Below are 20,102 nucleotides of genomic sequence, written 5' to 3'. Positions count from 1 at the left end.
TGTGTGTGTGTGTGTGTGTGTGTATGGACACAGGTGGACAGAAGGTAAAACGTAGTCAATTTTATTCTCCTTAAACCACAAAATAGAGTCTTTGGTTGTACAAACATCACTAGTTACAGTCTTGCCGAGAGGCCCGGCTGGGGCGGGGCAGTCAGTCAGCAGCCGGGCTCCTGAGGGGTCTCTAAAATGCTAACACCCAGGTTAGAAGACTTGGGGTAAGGGTGGTGTTGTAGCTGGCAGGGCCCCCACCCCAAGCCCAGGGGAGGGGCTCTGACCCTCTAGGAGGGCACTGGGCCGAGGCCACGACGCCCTGGCCGCAGCGGGCGGCGGCTGCTGCACAGCGTCACCTCCTCAGGGCCCATGGCATCTGGCGAGGGCCTGCCTAGAAGCACCATGGCCACCTCTCCATCCTCCTCCTGCAGGCCTGGCAGGCAAAAGCAGGAGAGGGAGTGAGATGATGGGGGCCAGGCGCCCTCGGTGCACCCCCACGCCTAGCTTGGCAACTCACCGGGGCTGGGAGATGGTTCCAAGGACCTCAGCTCCTCAGCGAAATCTGGAGACTGTGGTGAAGAGAAGGGCTGGATCAGGGCTGTGCTCCAGACCCTCCTGAAACCACCCATGTGAGCCTGGGTGGGGAGGCCCCACACCCAAGGAGTAGGTCTGGCCCCAGACAGGCGAGGTGCAGGCGGGGACAGGGCTGGTGAGGCCCAGGCAGAAAGGAGCGGCAGCGGCGAGGGCTGTCTGCGCGAGCCGGAGGCCCGGTACCTGCACGTCACAGACAGGTCTGCAAGAAGGGAGGGGAGGCCCCACACCCAAGGAACAGGTCTGGCCCCAGACAGGCGAGGTGCAGGCGGGGACAGGGCTGGTGAGGCCCAGGCAGAAAGGAGCGGCAGCGGCGAGGGCTGTCTGCGCGAGGCCGGAGGCCCGGTACCTGCATGTCACAGACAGGTCTGCAAGAAGGGAGGGCGGCGAACACCCTGTAGTCGAACTTCCTCCCAGACAAGGCCTTGAGAGGAGAGCGTGAGGAGAGAGGTAGAGGCAGGAAACTGAGAGCGGAGAAGAGGGTGGGAATGGGGTGCAGCGGGGATCCCTGCCCCTGAGCTGCGAAGATGGGGTGTGGGGAAGGCCAACTGCAGGTGATACTCACCAGACGTCCAGGCGAGCTGCTGGTCTGGGGGCTGAGGTCTGGGGAGACAAAAAAATGGGTGTTGGAAGAGGTCCACACTGCAGGTCAAGCCCCTGACCCCCCTTGGACACACAGACCTTCCAAAGGGGTGGGTGCTGGCGAGGGGGCCTCGGCTAACCGCTCCAGTGGCCCACGTTTGCTCCGGCCGTCCTGGGACTTGCTGAGAACCATCTGTGCACGGAGAGCGTCCTGCTCCAGGGACTTCATCCTGGGAAGAAGCCAGAGGAGGGGCTGGTCAGGGCCGCAGGGCCCGGAGGGCGGGGTGGCAGGACATGGAGGGCGGGGCGGCAGGACCCAGTGGGCGGGGCAGCAGGGCCCGGGGGGCGGGACGGCAGGACATGGAGGGCAGGCGGCAGGGCCCAGTGGGCGGGGCGGCAGGACATGGAGGGCGGGGCAGCAGGAGTGGGCGGGGCGGCAGGGCCCGGGGGCGGGGCGGCAGGGCATGGAGGGCGGGGCAGCAGGAGTGGGCGGGGCGGCAGGGCCCGGGGGCGGGGCGGCAGGGCCCAGTGGGCGGGGCGGCAGGGCCTCACCTGGCGGCCCTCCACAGGGCCCGCTTCTCCGCCTCCAGGGCGCGGCGCTCCGCAGGGGACAGGGCCCGCTCTGGCACAGGCAGCTCCGGGCTCTGCACGCGCAGCCGCTCCTGATGGCGCCGCTCAGCTTTGGCCGTCCGCACTGGGGCGCTGCTTCCCAGGAGCGGAGGGGACGCCGGGAGTCTTCCCAGGGGTGGAGGGGACTCGGGGAGGAGCCTGGGGAAGGAGACAGGCAGGAGGACCGGGTGGGGGGGCGCTCGCAGGGCGGTTGCGCCTGGAGGGACAGTGGTGCTGGCCCCTCCCGCCTCACCCTGCGGCAGGGCTGCTGGCCCAGGGAGGCGGTCCCTCCTCCGGCTCCTCGTTGTCCTGGGCCTCCCCATCCAGGGCGAGCCCCGCGTCTGCCACCTCCCGCAGCATCTGTGCCCTCTTCTGCTGTAGTTTTCGGGCTGGTAGGTGGGGGGATCGTGATGTAGATCAGGAGGTGGGGGGGCGCCCCAGCCTCTGACACCGCCCTCCCCCTCCCGCTAACCGCCAGCTCACCTTCTTCTTCCTGCATCTTCCTCAAGTCATCCGCACCCACCAGTGACACACGCTTGGGGGGGCCCTCGGCCGGGGGCACCCTCACCTCCAGCTCAAAGTACTTCTGCCGTTCTCTGAAGGACAGCTGCTCCGGGGAGGCAGTGGGCGCAGGCGCAGAGAGCTGCAGGGAGTGGGGTCTGAGGCTCGGGGGGCTCCTCCTTGGGCTTGCACCCCACCCCACAGGTACACGCAGCTGTGGAGGGGTGGCCCTCACACTTACTTGGGCAATTGTGTCCTGGGGGGGGTGCGGGGCTGGCACAGCAGCGAAGGTCCTGTAGGCCCGCTTCACGTCGGAGAGCAGCTCCTCCGAGGAGTGGGGCGAGGGGGGCTAGGGGGAGGCTCTCCTGAGCTGGGACAGCTGTTGAGGCCACAGCCACCACCCTCCCAGCCCACAGCTGTTCACACTGACAGTCTGTGACCCCCACCCCCCATGGATCAGGGCACTCACAGAGCGGGACTCGCCTCTGCTTCCCAGGCTCAGGGAGTCCCTTGGCCAGGCCTGAGCCAGTGGCTGGATCATCCCAGGTTTTGTCTGCAAAGAGCAGGGTCAGGGGTCATAGGGAGGGATCAGGGGTTTAGGTAAGGGGTCGGGGGATGGAGAAGGAAAGACAGAGAGATGGAGCCTAGGTGAAGGAAGGGTAGGTGATCATGGTCCCCATGCAGAACCAGGGAGGCTTGGCAGGCAAGGGGGGAGGGGGAAGGCCAGGTACTGGGGAAGAGGCCTTGACCACCCAACTCCATCTGCCCAAGGGAGCCACAGGGCGCTCCCTGCCTCCAGCTTCTGTTCAGTCTGCCAGGAAGTTGCCACGAGCTGTGCCCTCCCAGAGGGACAGGTGCACCTGGTGGGAAGTACTGTCCCCGGTGCCACTTTCCCAGAGAAGGCCCTGCACACAAGACCCCCTGCACTGTCTCCACCCTTGCATGGTGGGCACTCACCTGCTGCCCCTCTGCACTGTCTCCCACCCTTGCATGGTGGCCACTCACCTGCTGGAGGCCAGGGGAGCAAGGGGCCTCAGCCATTTTCCCTCCAGTGGCCCCAGTTGGTACCTGGAGGAGCCAGAGCCAGGTGATGAGCAGGGGGAGGGCCAGGCAGGGTGGGGAACCACAAGGAGTTGGGAGATGGGGTGCTTGCTTGGTGGCACAGAGGCTGGTCCTCGGCTCTCTGACCCAACCATAGCCCAAGGGATGACCCCAGATGGGCCCAGACTACTGCTCAGCCAGCACCAAGGGGCTCTCCCCAAAAGGCATGTCCTCGAGCCCACCAGGCTCTCCCTGTCCTCCTACAATGCCAGGAACAGGAGGCCTGAGGAGAGATTGGCCTCTGCGCCCCCGCCCTCAGGCATCTGCGGTGGCAGCACAGGGCCTGGAGCCTCACGAGAGATGGGGACAGGCACACAGACCCAGACCGAGACAGGACGGTGAGAGGGCTGGGGCAGGGTGTGCCACATGAAGCTCCTGATTAGGCCCCCTCAGCCGCCCACACCTCTCTGCCCCTCCAAGGCCTGCACCTAGCACCCCTGGCACCCACCCGCCCACCACTCACGTCCCTGCAAGGTCTCCCAGTGGCGCCGGCTGGACAGCTTCTGGGAGGTTATTTATACCTCTCGGGGAGGGGCAGGCCTGAATGTCCATCCTGCGGTGTCTGCCCCCCGCCCAGCTGTCGATGCTGCCCCCTCCCCCATGGCTTCTCGCAGCTGCTCCAGCCTGTCTTCCCCGGCAGCTCGTGCCCCGTTCCATCAGGACCCTGAGAGCTCCAGTGAGCTCCAGTGGCCTCCACAGGCCTCCGCCCTGTCCCGAGCCCTCTGGGACCCCTCTGTCTGCAGGGGGCTTGGGGTCCCCACACCCAGCCTGTTCTGTGAGTCTGAGAGCAGGGAGTGGAGAGGCCAAGGCCAAGAGCCTTCACAGGAGCCACCTTCAGTCCTCAGCTACAAGCAGGCGGTGGCGGTACCACCGCATGCTTGGTTCATTGACCAAGGGGATGCGGCCCAGGCCAGGCCAGGGGTGGAGCTCCAGCCTGGGTACCCCTGGTTATCCCGCCATGGAGGCCCTGACTCAGTTTCCTCCAATCCCCACCTGCTCCAGGGAAGGCCCCCCCCTGCAATCTCAGCCTTGGCCTGGGGGTGGGACCCTGCGGGCCCACCCAGCTGTCCTACGGGGTCTCGGGTGCAGGGAGAGAGCTAAGGTAGGGACAGGACCAACAAACAGGTGGGCAGAGACCAGAGCGCAAATGTGACCTAGGGACACTGACCCTGTGCGTGCCGCCAGCGCTGGGCACAATAGCCAGGGCGTGGCCGGCAGCTTCAGGCTCCCTGGGCTCCGGCCCTGGGAGCAGAGTGTTCAGTGTTAAGGAGGGGCTGTGTCTGAGACGGAGTGTGGCAGCTTTGAGAAGCCGGAGCCAGATCTTGGACATGGCCGCCCACTACCCCTTGGGCTGCACCCTCCCCCACAGTGCCCAGCAGAGAGAGGGAGAGCCCACTGGAGCTGAGCCTGGGGCCAGTGTGCAGGGCAGTGACGACCCAGCACTCACTGTGGTCTCTGGTCCCCACTGCAGCGTCTGTCCAGGCAGCTCCTTCTCCTGTGAACAAGCAGAGTGGTCAGGGACCTGCGCCCTCAGGCTCTCTGGCTCTGGGGCTGCCCGCAGGTGGTTCTGACCTTAGCGGGGCCCTCGGGGCTCAGCTCCCGGTCGATGGAGGAGATGCTTTCCAGGCTGTTCCTGCGGCCGACGCCTGCCGCAAAGGGGTTGGCGATGACGCCCGGGGACACCTGAGAAGGCAGTGAGCGTGCACACGGTGAGGTGGTCTCGGCGATGGCTCTCTGAGCAGCACTGCTGGCTGCCCAGGATGCTGTGCTGCCATCTGTGACACGGGGTGGCTGCAGGTCGTGGGACGCAGAGTGACTGGTGAGGCCTTGACAGGGCCAGCCAGCTGCTCGGGGCGGGGCAGGGGTGGGGCAGGTGGGCCCTGCACACCCTACCCCCAGCAGAGAACGGCAACAAGCTCAAGCAGGGGCAGTGAGGGGTCTGGTGATACAGGCGCCACCCACAGGCACGTCTGCCATCTGTGAGGCGAACACTCAGCGAGGTTCAGAAGCAGTGACTTTGAGGGAAAACCTGATGGCCTGACCGAGAGGGGCTCAGTCCGTCCTCGCTGGGCGGTGGTGGCCGAGGGGCCAGAGTGCATGGTCAGAGCACTGAAGGGAGCACAGGCCCTTCCAACCCCACGAGGGACCAAGGAGGCCACTGCGCCTCCACCAGCAGCGGGAGCCGGAGGGGAGGCAGGTGGTGGGCACAGAAGACCCCTCCCTGTGGACGGGGCCCCAGCAATGGGGGCTGAAACGTGCCCAGTTGCTGTCATCCAGGAAGCCCAACTGCACTGACCACTGAAGGGCACGGAGAGTCCACACACGAAGGGGAGGAGGGGACGGGTAAGCATGGTTGGAGCAGAGAAGTCGGGACTCAAGGCTGGAAGTGCCCAGAGGTGGAGTCACTTCAGGACAGAAGGCGCAGGTGTGAGGCTGACACGATGACAGTGACCTGTGGGTCCACAGGAGAGCCATGGCCACCAGAGACGCGGGAGCGTGGCAGCTCCTGCTCCACGACCAATTCTGACAAAGCCAGGAGACTGAACAGAGGCTCACGCACTCAGCCCATCAGCACCCCAAGCGACAGCCGCGTCACGGGTTGCAAGGCAGGGCCCTGACCCAGGCTGTTCCACGGCACAGGCACAGTGTGCCACGTGCACACTCACGTACGACCCAGCCACTGAGTTCCTGACGCCATGACACCCGACAGCCACAAGCACACCCAGGACCCAGATCGTGGCTTCTAAACATCACCGTCCAGCAAACAGACCAGTGCTCCTTGGACAGATGCGACTGAGGGCTGATGGGAAAGCAGGAGTGAGCTGGTCTCTGTGCCAGAAAGCAGGGTCAGGCGGGTGGCGCTGAGCGGGAGGGACACCTGGAAGGCCAGGCTCAGCATGGCTGGGACCACAGTGACAGACCGTCAGCGTGAAATCCCAGACACCGGTGCGTTGGCACTGAGGGCACACAGGTGACAGACGTCCCTGGGGAAGGGAGGCCCTCTTCATGGCGGAGAGCCCTTGGATAGGAGCAGGGGTACTGCTGGGGGAATCTGACGACTGGGACACTCTCAAAGGCTCTCTCCCAGAACCAGCATTAACTTCAAAGGGGAAAGAGCCACTTTGCAAGGAAGGGGTCGGGCGGCAGCACCATCTGCAGGTCCTGGCGGGAGGCCCTGAGTAGACAAGTCGTTTCTGTGGTAACCGCTAGAGAAGCTCCCAGGCAGGTCCCCAGCAAGGACGCTGTACACAGCGATGGCCATGCTGGTCAGAGCCCCAGGGCAGAGCGGGCCTGCCTGGCGTGCCCTGGCTGTGCAGGTGAGGCCTGCGTGAGCATCTGCTCAGATCTTTCAAGAAGAAACAGCGGCAGGGTGAACAGCGCTGGAGCGACGGTGGCCTGCTGGGGCAGGGACTGTGCTGCAGCTCGGGGACCATGCGGATTGAAGACTCACAGGAAGCAAGATTTTTAGCCAACCCTAAAGTGGAAAACAAGCTACCTGTCTGTCTAGTTGGCAGCACAAGAAGGCTGTCTGAAGTGACCTGGAAAGACGGGGTCTAAGCTCACGCCCTGGATAAACCCTGAGGGCATGAAGGGCCCCAAACTGGTGCCGACACCGTGTTGCTAGTAGTGACGCTGGTGTTGAATTCTGAAGTTATTGAATAATTGTGGTTAATGGTTTAAAAACAATGTTCGGCCCCGGACAGTTCTGCTCAGCGGTTAGAGCATTGGCCTGTGGTCCAGAGAGACCCGGGTTCAGTTCCCGCTAAGGGCATGTACCTCGGTTGCAGTTTGTCCCCAGCCCTGGTTGGGTCGTGTGGGTGGCGACCACTTGATGTGTCCCTTTCACGTCGATGTTTCTCGCTCGCTCTCTCCCCCACTCTATCTGAACAAAAAATGCCCTCAGGTGGGGATAAAAACAACAACAATGTTCGGCACTGGCTGGTTTGGCTCAGTGGATTAAGCGTCTTCCCATGGATTCCTGCTCAGGGCACGTGCCCAAGTTGCAGGCTCGATCCCCAGTAGCAGGCATGCAGGAGGCAGCCAACTGATTCTCTCTCTCACATGGATGTTTCTCTCTCTCTCCCCCTCCCTCTTTCTAAATCAAAGTCAATAAAAACATTAAAAAAAACCAGTGTTTGATGTCAGAAACAGAAACACACATATAAAACCACAAAAGTGAGTTAGAAGCCCACACACTTAAACAGGAGTTGTAAGCCAGCAGTGCAAACTCACGCTTCCTTTCTGAAAACATACTCGCGCCAGGCTCCGTCTGCAGAGGCTAGGAGCCGGGAGCTCTCGGGCGGCCAGGGCACAGCAGTAACAGGCTTCAGGCTGGTACAGGACACAGGACCGCACTGCCCAGCGAGACTACATGAGCACAGACCACGGAACACACAGCCCCAAGTTCATAACCACAGTAAACAAAACCAGAAACTTAACAGCCATCCTGGGAGGTTCCAGGGCACCAGCTTGTTACCACTGAAGAACCAAGCATTGTCCTGCTGTTCAGGATGAGGAGACTGGGAAGAAGCCCTGCCCCTCGGGCAGACCTGCAGTAACCGACTCTCTCCCCAAAGCTGGGACCGCACAGGCACCAGGAAGAAAAGCATGACCAAAACCCTAAGCTAGCGCTCAGAGGAGGCTGCTCACACGCGAAACTGGCAAGCGTGATGAGGAATGAAGACGAGAGTAGGTGGGACACGAGGAGACAGGGTCGGGCTGCCAGGCCTCTAGGATGGGCAAGTGGCTAATGGGAGGTGGGTGTGTGCTGGGCCGTCTCTTACATGATCCTCCCAATCACCCTGAGGCTGTGACCCTGCTGCTCAAAAAAGGCCCTGAGGCCCCACAGTAAATGCAAGGGGACTTGGCAAGTGCTAAGATCAGTCCCGGCCTCCTGCCACCCAGAGCACTGTGGGGAAGAGCAGCCAGTGCGCAGGAAACACAAAGATGGGTTCACAGAATCCAACCAAGCCGGGGAGACTGCAGGCAAACCCCGACTCCTACAGGTTCGGCCAGGTTAACAGGTGAGTCTAGTGCCCATGCCCCACAGGGACGGGGATCTAGGTGGCGGGAAGGGCCTGGGTGTGGCCTGTGCTCCTTCAAGGCTGAGCAGCAGGATGGAAGCCGGAAGGCTGACACCACCCGGTGCAGGTGGATAAGAACCATCAAGGGCAGGACTTCAGAAAACTCAGCACCTGTTTGTGCTGATTCTTATGTGCTATAAATAGCAGCAACCCCCCCCACCAATTGAGAAAATGTTATAAAAGAAATTACAGCAAACATCCAACTCCAAGATGACGCAGCCCTAACGCCCCACGAGGCAAGGCCACCAGCGCACGGCCAGGCCCACAGTGGCAGGGCCTGAGCAGAGGGAGAGCAGGAGCCAGGGTCCAGCCCTCACCACAGACACAGCTGAGAACCCTTTCCCACCGTCTGCTGTGCAGGAAGTCACACCCTGGGATCCTCTGTAGACAGGCCAATCCACAGGGCCCGCCCATCCCTGAGGTCCTGCCAGCAGACGCCCTCAGGGCGGAGCTGGGGGGGCACCGTGGGTGAAGAGCCATCCACGTCTCTGCCAGCTCGTGCCCAGGGGCAGCGGTGGAGGAGGAGGACGTGTGACCTTTGGTAGAAGGGACGCCACGGTCAGAGGCCTGGCTTGCCCAGGACGTGGACTAGGCCAGGGGCAAGCCCCAGGACCCCAGCGGGGCCTCCAGCAGGCCCCACTCTGGCTCCTGCTCTGAGAAAGGTCTGGTAGTGCGCTCTCCACTGAAGGGCTCCCGGAGGACAGCATCTAGGCAAGCTGGATGGGCGACACAGGCGTACGGGCACCATCCCCAGGGCTGTGCACTGTCTCTGCCATCCTGTCCTGGCCTAGTAGCCTCGCCCTATGGGAGCTGTCCACCTGGAGGCAGGTGGTTCAACCTCTCCTAGGACTGGCTGTGCCCCTTGTCCACATCCCCTATCCTGGGCTAGAGCCTGGACATGTCACGAGCAGGTGGCCTCGAGGCTGCGAAGGGCACTGACCTCGGCAGGGGCGGCGCTGGTGAAGCCGTCGCACACGAGCACGGTGAGGGTGTCGCCGGCACCGCGCAGCAGCTGCACAGCCTCAGCATGTGTGAGGCCAAGCAGGCTCTGCTGGTTCACCTCCAGCAGCCGCAGCCCCACTCGAAGGCGGCCATCACGCCCGGCTGCTCCCGCCGGGCTCACCTGCAGGAACACCAGACCCTGCACGTCAGGACTGGCTGCCCTGGGCCCCGTCTGCCCAGGGACCCGGCAGGCAGGCCCTCACCTTAGAGATAAAGATGCCCTCGTCAGTGGGGTCACTGGGGTTGCCTGCGTGGCCTTTGGCACCCCCACGGATGCTAATGCCCAGCTTCTCCCCGGGGGCCTTCTGGATACAGAGCTCCCGCAGGCCTGGAGGCGGAGGATCCCTCCGCACCAGCAGGACCAGCTCCAGGCAGGGCCGCAGCAAGGCGCTGACTGCCTCCTGGTGTGTGGCCTCCCTCACATCCTGCCCGTTCACTGCGAGGATGCGGTCACCAACCCGCAGGCCACTTCTCGCTGCCAGACCCCGAGGGAGCACCTGTGAGGAAGGGTGGAGTCCAGTGGACAGGGCCTCAGTGCTCATGCCTGGTGCCCACCTCGCAGAGGCCCCGGGGCCACTCTACCTTGGAGATGAACACACCAGGCTCCTGAACTCCAAATGGGTGGCTGGAGTGGTCAGAGCCCCCAACGATGCTGAGTCCCAGTGGGCCCCCGGCTCTTGGCAGGCAGATCTCCTGGGGACACCAAGGGGTTGAGAGGCCAGAGCAAGCCTGTCAGAGCAGCAGGGGGCCCTTCTCCAGCCCAGACAGCGTGCAGGCCCTAGGGCGGCTGCAACCAGGTGTCAGGGGTGGGGATGTCTGTGCTGGTGGCCACAGGGAGGCCACGTGGATACACAGGACTCACAGGGAGAGGACACTGCACTAGGAACAGAGCCACAGTGTTCTGAGGCCTGAGCACCCCCTTTCCCACCTGGAGCTGAGTGGACACGAAGGGAACTGCAGACGGGGAGAGGGCTGAGTCTCACCTCCACTGGATACGGCCCCTCCAGTGCAGTGGCAAGCAGGCTGGGGGCTAGCCTCAGTGGCCCAGGATCCCCAGGTGTGGCAGTGACCACAGTGGTGGTGGCAGAGGGGGGCGGGGGAGAGTGTGGCGGGGGGCTCGGTGAAAGGGGACCCCCGGCTTCCCGCTCCAGCAGCAGGGCTATGGTGGGGGAGGCAGCGGTCAGCAGAGAGACGGCGTGGTCGTGCCTGGCCTCTGTCATGTCTACCCCGTTGATCTGAAAGAGTGTGGCTGGTCAGGAGGCCCGGTGTACAACTGGGGTGGAGGGAGCACTGGGTGGGCCCCACTCACCGAGAGGACACGGTCGCCGACCTGCAGAGTGCCTGCCCGGTGAGCAGCGCCCCCCTCAGCGATCCGAGAGATGAAGATGCCCTGTGAGGGGAGAAGCAAGCTGTGCAGCAGAAGGACGGGGACGAGGTCCCAGCCCTGCCCCTACCCCCCTTGCCAGACTCACCCCGTCGCCAGCCCGGTAGGGTGTGGAGCCTTTCCCGCCGGCGATGCTGAAGCCCAGCCCCTTCTCACTGCGCACCAGGCAGGCCACGTGGCGCTGCCGCAGAGGCCCGGGGGCCTCGGGCTGGGGCAGGCGCAGGCTGCCACACCTCCGCTCCCGGGGGCTGTAGTCGTCCTCGGGGCGCAGAGGCGTGACGGTGACCGCATTCTCAGGCTCCACCATGCGCTCCCGCCACAGCCGCATCTGCACGGTGGCACCTGCGCCCCGCAGCGCCTCCACAGCCTGGTGGTGCTCGGCACTGTGCAAGGCCACGCCGTTCACCTGAGACCACGACCCGCGTCAGAGCAGGCCGTGCAGAGGCCTCCACAGCGGGAGCAGGGACCAGCCACAGGCTCCTGCTGGCTCCACTCCGCCAGCGAGACCCAGGGACAGGACACGAGCTGGCGCAAGGCAGCAAGCGAAGGCCCCTCCTGCTGCCCCGCCTGTGTCCCAGCCCCAAGAACACCTGCCGCCTGCCGCCTGCCCGTCACGGGTCACGGCAGCAGTCCCACGACCCAGACGCTCGGGCCCGGCGAGGCTTCCCGTCCTCAGCTTTCCCGTCTGTGGGGCATCGGCCCCGCCTGCACAAACACGCCGAAGCTCCCTGACCCCTCGCCAGGCCTCGGCGGCCCGATGCCCAGGCAGGGGTTCCAGAGCAGGAATCAAGCTCTCAAACCAGACCCACTAGAGGTGTGGCTACCTCCCAGCCAGCCCCAGGGGCAGCACCCTGCCCAGACGGGCCTGGCCGGGCCTCTGCCTCAGGGGCCTCCTGCGCTCCTCGCCTGGGTCTACTGCCTGGAGCGCCCCATCTCCTGCAGGGCGGCAGGCTGGGCACAACGTGGGCTCTGAGGGCCACTGAGATAGTGGCCAGGGGCCGCTGACTCACCTCAAGGAGCTTGTCACCCACTCGGACTCCAGCCCGGGCTGCGGGGCCCTCTTCGGATACCCGAGAGATGAATATGCCCTAAAGAACGAAGGAGCGCTGAGCCCGAGGGCGTCGCACGGCCAAGCTCAGCAGCCCCAGGTCCCGGTGTGCAGAGGAGCAGCGGGCCTGGACAGTCAGGCTGGGCTCCAGCCACGGTGTCCCCAGCTACAGGGTGCAGACTGACCTCCAGGAACCGTGTCGACCCAAACCCGGCTCAGAGGCAACCAGCCTGCAGCTGAACCCTCACACCCTAAGATCCCACCCAAGTCAGTGCTCAGTCCAGGCCAGCAGTTAGCACGTGGGGCGGGGGACCCGGGCCCAGCAGCCAGGAGCAGTCCCCGGGGTAGGAATGTGGGTGCCGGGCTCCACGCAGCAGGAAGCGAGCGGCGAGGTCAGTCAGAAGTGCCCTCGACAGAGACGGCTCCTCACCTCGTCATCTCCCTTGTAGGGGGTGGAGCCCTTGCCACCGGCGATGCTGATGCCCAGGCCCCCCGTCTGCCTCACAATGGTCAGTGTCAGCTGGAAACAGAACACAGGGGAGATGTTCAGGGAGGGCGATGAGGGGCGGGCCCAGTGGGAAAGAGGAGGGCCCATTCTCTCCGCTGACACCTCTGCCAGGGCCAGCTTGGGCACGAGAGCAGCTGGAAAAGGCAGGCACTGCTGGGCTGAGTGTGGCAGCCCAGGGCTCAGGAGGACAGTCCAGAAGGGGTATCCATCTGCAGGTGACAAGGCCGAAGGCCCTGCAGACAGAGTGGGTGGCAGAAAATGCCCCAGCACCCCTGCCAAGACTGGCCGCCCCTGCGGGGGCCAGCACACTGTTCCCACCCGGCCCTCAGGGACGCGGTGCAGGGCAGGGCTCCTGCAGGAGGGCTGTGCGGGAGTGCGGGGGAAGGAGGCCGAGCCCACAGCCCCGGAAGCGAGCCGGCAGCAGCCCAGGGCGCGGAACAGAGCAGAGAGTGAGTACAGACCTCTTCTTCCTCAATGCGAGCGGGCTCTATCAGCAGGTTATTGGCCTGGTCAAACGACACCCCCTGTTAGGACAGGACCAGCGAAGGCATGCAGGTGAGCCACCGCCCGGCCCCGCCACCACCTTGCCCGGCCCCGCTGCCAGCAGGAAGGAAAGAAGAGACCACACCAAGCTCCCAAAGACTGAGCACCAGCCCCTGCCCCCGGCATGTGTGGCTGCTGCTGACCCACCAACAGGGCAGGGGAAGCAAGGAGGGGCGGGCCCCACGGCAGGCTGTGCCTGGCCTGGCCATCCTGGATCTGACCTTCCAGGCCCCTCCACTACCAGGATGTCACGCCTGTGCTCAGGGCAGTAACTGGAGTGTCAGAAACACAGGCATGCTGTGGAGAGCAGGGCATCCAGGGAGCAGGCAGGACCCCACATGGGCCCGAGAGCCGCCTGAGGGCCAGAGGAAGGGCACTAGGGAAACCCCAGCCCCGAGGTGAGGCTGAGAAGGCAGAACAGCCGGGGCACCGAGAGGGTGGCCACCAAACGCCCACGATGGGGCTGCAAGGCCAGCAGGGGCCTCTGGGCCCAGCCCAGGAAAGATGGTGGTCAGCAGCCCTTGGAGAGAGCCCCTCCATCAAACCCAAAGCTGTCACAAGCGTCTCCTGAAACTGACACCAACACAGACCTGGGGCCTGGGGAGGAACAGTGACAACACGGCCCAGAGACCAGGTGGGTAATGGGGTGAGACCCACCTTGACAGAGGGCACAGAGGCCACGGCCTCCTCCTTCTCCTCCTCCTCCTCTGCCACAGCCTCTGCCTCCTCCTCGTCCTCCTCGTCCCCCTCGTTCTCGGCCCGAGGGGCCCAGGGCGTGTGCGGGCCATTGTGCCAGCTCCCAAGCCCCGTGGGGCCCTCGCTGTCTGGCTGTGCCCCCTGCAGCAGGGCCACGACGGCCTCAGGTTGGGGCAGCTTGGAGACCTTGAACTGCTTCTTATAATGGGGCGTGTCCTTCCGGGTGAGCCGCTGCCTCCCCACAGGCAGGGCCCAGGGGGCCTCCAGCGGCCCCTCCTCGCTCTCTCCATCTTCCCCCGGCGGCAGCAGGGTGTCCTCTGCAAATCGCACTGTGGGCTACAAAGGGCAAGAGTGAGGGCAGCCCCACAGGGGCCAGGGCAGGCCACGAGCAGGAGGCGACACGAAGGGCTCCTCGCTGTCTGAAGACCAAGGTGGGGCTGCCAGGTGAGGGGCACACAACAGCTCATGAAGACTGGGCTCCACACGGGGCTCAGAGCAGTCAGGTGCTGAGGACGGTCTGCAGGTGGGGTGACGAATGTGGGAGAACAGCAACCCTACGGCTGTGGACTGGAGACACCCCCCCACCCCCTGCCCCTGCAGAGCTCAGACAGCCCTCCTGTGTGCCCCATCTGCTCCCTGACTGGTCCTGTGGGAACACCTGCTTGGGAGGAAGGGGACTCCCACGCAAGCAGCCTCCAACGTAGCCTAACCTCCTCATAGATCTCCTCTTCAGCCTCTTCCTGGGCAGCTGGCGTGGCTTCCTGCAGACTCAGCCCCTCGGCCTCAGATGGCAGGCCCTCGGGCTCACCCTGGGAGGCTGTACTGGTGGACAGATGTGAGTCCTCACTCAGACCAGACCCAGCGCTCAGCCTCTTCTCCTGCAGGACAGTCAGGTGGCCAGTCATTTCGAAAGTCAGGCAGCCCACCTGTCCCTGGGCTTCCGCTGCCCCCAGCCCCCTGAAGCTGCCCAGGCCCTGCAGAAAAGGGGAGCTCAGCTCTCAGCCATGTGTCCCAGGGAAGCAACACTGCTACCAACAAACCACAGACACACAGGGCTGCAGTTCTTCAGCACAGGCCCTCAAAAGTCTTTCTACAACAGTCAGAAAACCAAAGGTGCATTTAGTTCCCAAGACGATAGCACCCTAAGAAAGACCAAGTGCCCTACTGTAAGCACAGCCCCAGAAGGGGCCACGGTGGCTGCACAGGGCAGGCAGGCAGCCGAGCCACCAGGGCTCCCCAGGCAGCACAGGTGCTCTGCTGCACCCAAGGGGCCTGAAGCTCCCCGAGCGGTTGTCAGAAATTCTGAACGAGTGGAGCTGGGCCTGCCTGGCTCCGGCCCAGCCCCCGTCACAGAAGCTGACGATGCCTGTGCCACCTGGGTGGGCACCCAAGGGACATACCAGCCCACAGACCCATCCCTGTCCCGTGCCACTAAGGAGAGGACCTCCGAGTCCTCTCACACTCCTGCCCTACACGCCCACGCCACGTTCCCCCACATCCACCCCAGTGGCCCTGCACTTCCCCTCCCATGTGCCTCGTGCCCACGCTGAACCCCCAGAGCCCCACACCCCAGGATGGATGGAACACCCAGGACTCCAAGACAGCAAAAGCCGTGGGCTGGGGTCCCGCCTGCACCCACGTCCCATAGGCACCTCCTCCGAGGGTGAGGGCAGCCCAGGGTCAGGCCTGCGGGAGGCTTCGCTGCGTCGCTCCTCCACGCCCCTCTTCATCACCTTGAGCTCACTGGGATGAGGCGTGGCCCGACGCTGCAGACCCTGCAGTGGGCACGGGGGTGAGGGGTGGGCAGGGCAGGGTCAGGTGGGGATGGGAAGCAGGCCACCCACCCAGGAACCCCACCCCCCCATACCCGCTTTTCAGCAGCGGCCTCCTCAGCATCCTCATCGCTCATGGGGGCCCCCAGAAACTTGATGACGCTGACGCGGCTGAGTGGGGTGTCGCTCCAGCTCTCAGAGGGGCTGCTCCGCTGCCCCGGGCCCTCTGCGAGTGGGAGAGCCAGGGCTCAGCCTTGCCTGAGGCCACACCCAGCCCTGGTCTCCACCACCAGCTGGCAGCAACCTACCGAGGCTGGGCGGGGGCTGCTGGGGCAGCAGGTAGCAGGTGAGCACTTTCTCGCCAGTCTGGGCATCATCCTCAGTCTGGAACCGGAGCATGGGCTGCGCCTGGTTCTCAGCCAGCCACAGGGCCTTCAGGTTGAGGTGGGTGAGTGCGAACGGCAGACTCTGCAGCCTGGGGCCGTGGCATGGTCAGCTCAGGGGTGTGGCGCGGCACGGTCAGCTCAGGGGGGCAGGGCAGGGGGTATGGTGCGGCACAGTCAGCTCAGGGGGTGTGGCGAGGCACGGTCAGCTCAGGGGGGCAGGGCAGGGGGTGTGGTGCAGCACAGTCAGCTGAGGGGGTTGTTGAGGCATGATCAGCTCAAGGGGTGTGGCGCGGCACAGTCAGCTCAGGGGCCGTGGCATGGTCAGCTCAGGGGGTGTGGCGCGGCACAGTCAGCTCAGGGGGGCAGGGCAGGGGGTATGGTGCGGCACAGTCAGCTCAGGGGGTGTGGCGAGGCACGGTCAGCTCAGGGGGGCAGGGCAGGGGGTATGGTGCGGCACAGTCAGCTGAGGGGGTTGTTGAGGCATGATCAGCTCAGGGGGTTGGCGTGGCACGGTCAGCTCAGAGGGGCAGGACAGGGTACTCACCGGTTCCCGGCTACATCCAGCACGTGCAGCTCAGCTGTGTGGGCGAGCTCAGGTGGCAAGATGGCCAGGCGGTTGTCCCTCAAGGACAGGACACTGAGTGCCACACAGCCTCCAATCTCAGGTGGCAACACCTCCAGGCGGTTCCGGTCCACGTTGAGGTTGGTCAGCTTGGTCAGCTTCCCGAGAGAGTGAGGCAGAGCCTGGCCAGAGGTGCAGTAGGGAGTTTGGGGGAAGGGTCAGAGGGCCGCAGAAGCACACTGGGGATAAGGAGGGAAGTGGCAGCCCTTGGGGCCATCTAACTGGTTCTGGCCTCTCCTCCCCTCCCTCAGCCGGCACTCGAGCAATCGCTTGGCTCCCACCACACAATGGCTCCCACCCTTGCTCTGCAAGCGTCACAGCTCCCCTGACCTCGGCCTCCCATGCTGCCTCTGAAACCGACACCTGCAGGAACCGGGCCTGGAGGCTGGGCCTACCGTCAGCAGGTTCTCAGTGAGGATCAACTCAGACAGGTTCTCACAGTCCCCAATGGCCTCCGTCACTTCACATAGGCGGTTCTGGTCCACCTTCAGAATGGACAGCTGCTTCAGCTGACCTGATGTGAGGGTGCCATGGCAACAGGGCTGAGTCAGGTGAAGGGCCAGCCACCCACTCAGTGAAGACAGCCTGCCTCTCACACTGCCTCTCCCCAGCCCGCTGCACCCTTGGGCTGTCATCCCAGATCAGTCAAGAGCACCTCAGGTGTCGCTCGCAGTCACCCCTCCCTGACCTCAGCCTGACCCCTCCTCAAGGACTGTTGGTGCCCAGCTGGCACTGACCAATGCCATCAGGAAGCCGCTGCAGCAGGTTCTGAGACAGAAGCAGGTCTGTGAGGAGCGCTAGTCCCCCCAGCTCTGCAGGCAGCGCCTCCAGCCGGTTCTCCGACACATCTAGACACACCAGGCGCCGCAGGTTCCCAAGCTCCTGAGGGGGGTGCAGAGGTTCAGGGCACTGTGGACTGAGCCTGAGTGAAAGGTGGGGGTGGCTACACCCTCACTCACCGGAGGCAGTGACGACAGCTGGTTCCGGTCCAGCCACAGCTCCCGAAGATTGGGCAAAGCCCCCAGGGTGTCGGGCTGCAAGAAAGAGGGGAAGGAGTGACCGGGGCGCAGCTGCAGCCCTGGCCGCCCCGCTCTGCCCATGCAGGTCCCGCCCTCTCCGCACCAGCACTTCCAGATCGTTGCCTCCCAGATCCAGCTGTTCCAGCTTGACCAGGAAAGACAGGGACCTGCACGGGAAACAGAACAAGCCTCATTTTGGATGCATGAACCAAGCCCCTAGGGCTGCCACTGGTGGGGGCTTGGCCACTCACGCAGGCAGGGACTTGAGCAGGTTCTCCCGGAGTTCCAGAGTCACCAGGTTGGCAAGGCTGAAAGAAAGACCAGGGTGGGGCATAAGAGAGGTAAGGATGGTGGGAGAGGGGCAGGAGCAGGGCTGAGCTAAGACCCCCACCCAAAAGGACACTTACTTGCCCACGTCCCCAGGCAGCGCCTGCAGGGATACATCGTTCAGAGCCAAGTGAGCCAGGCTGCGCAGCTGAGTGAAGCCCTCGGGAAGTCTACACCAGAAGACAGGGTACGTCTGACTTCCAAGGCAGGGCTGTGGGACCTCTCACACCCACTACCTCCTCCACCATGGCCACCACTTACCTGGACAATGGATTTCCACTGAAATCTGCAATCTCCAGTGCCTTGCAGAACTTGATGCTCTCAGGGATCTCAGGGATGTCTGTCACAGGAGTTGGGGTCACCAGAGACGCTCACAGCCTCCAGGAGCTCAAAGCCCTTCCTGCCACCCACAGGCTCCACCCCAGACCCGCCCTGGGCTCCACACCGTTCCGGGACACGTCCAGCTCCACCAACTGCATGAAGTTGGCCACCTCAGGTGGCAAGCGCTGGATCTCGTTGTCACTCAGGCCCAGTTTGCGCAGATTCAACAGCCGAAAGAAGGGCTGTGGACAGGGGATGAGGTTAGGGGACCAAGCCCTGTAGCACAAACCCCTCCAGAGTAGACACAAGTCCCCAGGTCATGAGTCACTGGGGCTCTGCCTGCTCCAGGCTATACAGGAACCCAGGGTTCTGCCACCTCCCCCAGTCTGCAGCAGGAAAAGAAAGGAAGAAAAAATGCGTGCACACACTTTGCGGCACCCCTGCCTACTGACAACTGTCTCAGACGTGTTCCCTGCTCCCCTGCTGCCACCTTGCCTCACATGTCTTAACCTTATCAAAGTCACCTTCTCCTGACTTGTTTCCTACCCTGTGTGCTCCCCGAGGACTCTACCTACCACCTAAGTGACCTCTTCCACCACCAGGCAGGGAAGCCTTCAAGTGGCTTCTGCTCCCGCGTTCTAGCAACCCAGCCAGGCCCAGGCAAGAGCTTGACAATTCCCAGAAAAAGTAATGAACACAGCAGACCGGCACATGCACGTGGTGGTGTGTGCGGGGGCTGCAGGAAGTGTGGGGGACCTGGACGAGACGGAGACCGAGGGACAGAACGGAGCCACATCCTCTGTGGCACGCAGCCCCCGGCACCGGTCCACTTCGCACCCTGTCTCCAAAAAGGAAATCCTTTCGTGACTTGCTTCCTTTAGCCTCTTCAGAGAAGCCTTATGAGAAGAAACACAAGCTGACCAGAAAGGGCACGAGCGGCAGGAGGGGGACAGAGCAGAACTGTCAGAGACAAGCACCTCAGGAGAGCTGCTCTACCCCGCCCCAGCACCCCGGAGAAAGAGAAAAGAGGTCCCAAAGTTAGGCCAGGCCCCGCCACCTCCAGAGCAGCCAGGCAAACGAGTGCCCATGCACAGGCCAGTTTCCCTTCCACCCTCCTCTACCTCATTGGCTCACTGCCCCCGGGGCTTTCACTCTGCGGCTCCTCCTCTGGGCCCGGTGACCACCCCGCCCCCAGGCAGGCACCTGATGACCACTGCCACCTGGTGCCGGCGCCCGCCGTGGGTGAGGAGGGTGAGGCCGGCTGGGGTGGGGCTCTGACCAGTCAGAACCAGCAGGGCCGGCTGGAGGTGCCCCGCCCGGGCCAGGCCTGCGGAGGGCTCGGACGAGCGGGCGGCAGCTCACCTTGGGCAGCTCGCGCAGCTGGTTGGCGTCCAGGAGCAGCTCCTCCAGGCTGCGGCTGTAGCGGTAGATTTCCTCGGGCACGGCCTGCAGCGAGCAGTGCCGCTTGTCCACCGACTCCACGTGCCGGTTGCAGCGCCAGAGCGGGATGCACTTGAGCATGGTGCGGGCGGGCGGGCGGGCGGGCGCGCGGCGCGGGCTCGGGCGGGGGGCGGGGCTCGGCCCGCATGAGCGCCGGGGCGGCCGCGGGAGAGGGAGGGGAGGGGGCGGCCGGGCTGCGGCGGCGCTGGGCCCGGCCCGCGCTCGGAACGCTCGGAACGCTCGCCCCGCGCGAGGGGCGCGGCCCGGCCGGCGCTCAGATTCTCAAGAGACGGCGACGGTGGCGGCGGCCCCGCATCCCGCCCGGCCCACGCCACCCGCTCGTCCGCCGCTGCGCCGCAGCCGGAACCGCCGCTGCTGTCCGCCGGACTGCCCCGCCGACAACCGCCGGCCGCCGCGCAGCCCGCCGGGAAGCCGAGGCCCGCCCATTACCGCCGGGACCGCAACCCCCACAAGGCCGTGCGGCGCTGGCACCTCCGAGGACCCGTAGCGCTCCCGCGCACAGCCTGCCGGGAAGCCCGGCTCCCGTCCTCCGCGCAAGGCACCGTGGGAGCTGA

General features: G+C 64.5%; 1 protein-coding gene across 5 annotated transcripts; it reads right to left on the bottom strand.

Annotated features, from left to right (window-relative positions):
- Positions 1 to 72: 72 nt before the first annotated feature.
- On the bottom strand, positions 73 to 19,608 carry SCRIB (scribble planar cell polarity protein). Of its 5 annotated transcripts, none has more exons than XM_036281273.1 (37): positions 19,450 to 19,608; positions 18,212 to 18,329; positions 18,028 to 18,106; positions 17,847 to 17,936; positions 17,691 to 17,747; positions 17,543 to 17,606; positions 17,380 to 17,454; positions 17,158 to 17,302; positions 16,816 to 16,934; positions 16,343 to 16,542; positions 15,721 to 15,887; positions 15,508 to 15,638; positions 15,293 to 15,415; positions 14,351 to 14,518; positions 13,602 to 13,976; positions 12,863 to 12,925; positions 12,324 to 12,413; positions 11,856 to 11,933; positions 10,934 to 11,251; positions 10,771 to 10,851; positions 10,445 to 10,696; positions 10,044 to 10,154; positions 9,665 to 9,958; positions 9,400 to 9,582; positions 4,948 to 5,058; positions 4,823 to 4,870; positions 3,280 to 3,342; positions 2,744 to 2,827; positions 2,516 to 2,623; positions 2,257 to 2,416; positions 2,027 to 2,162; positions 1,717 to 1,932; positions 1,264 to 1,394; positions 1,148 to 1,185; positions 932 to 1,006; positions 509 to 560; positions 73 to 424 (listed from the first exon to the last, which is right to left on the bottom strand). In XM_036281273.1, the coding sequence occupies exons 1-37, from the start codon at positions 19,606 to 19,608 to the stop codon at positions 279 to 281; spliced, it is 4,908 nt and encodes a 1,635-aa protein (XP_036137166.1). In that variant the 3' UTR covers positions 73 to 278. The 5 variants fall into 5 exon arrangements, 4 of the variants coding, with proteins under 4 accessions (XP_036137166.1, XP_036137168.1, XP_036137167.1 ...); XR_004961978.1 differs by having other exon boundaries at positions 366 to 424; positions 1,305 to 1,394; XM_036281275.1 differs by lacking the exon at positions 932 to 1,006.
- Positions 19,609 to 20,102: the final 494 nt, after the last annotated feature.

This window comes from Molossus molossus, unplaced genomic scaffold (assembly GCF_014108415.1).
Source record: "Molossus molossus isolate mMolMol1 unplaced genomic scaffold, mMolMol1.p scaffold_m16_p_33, whole genome shotgun sequence".
Taxonomy (NCBI): Eukaryota; Metazoa; Chordata; class Mammalia; order Chiroptera; family Molossidae; genus Molossus; species Molossus molossus.
Note: the sequence above shows the minus strand (reverse complement) of the source record. Positions and strands in the feature narration are given on the sequence as shown.

What these genes read in the sequence shown, in the direction of transcription:
- SCRIB (XM_036281273.1), bottom strand. Translation starts at nt 19,608, where the DNA reads ATGCTCAAGTGCATCCCGCTCTGGCGCTGCAACCGGCACGTGGAGTCG. An exon ending in AGCTGCGCGAGCTGCCCAAG is followed by an intron (nt 18,330 to 19,449) that starts GTGAGCTGCCGC and finishes CCCTGTCCACAG; the next exon opens with CCCTTCTTTCGGCTGTTGAA. An exon ending in CCTACAAGGGAGATGACGAG is followed by an intron (nt 11,934 to 12,323) that starts GTGAGGAGCCGT and finishes TTCGTTCTTTAG; the next exon opens with GGCATATTCATCTCTCGGGT.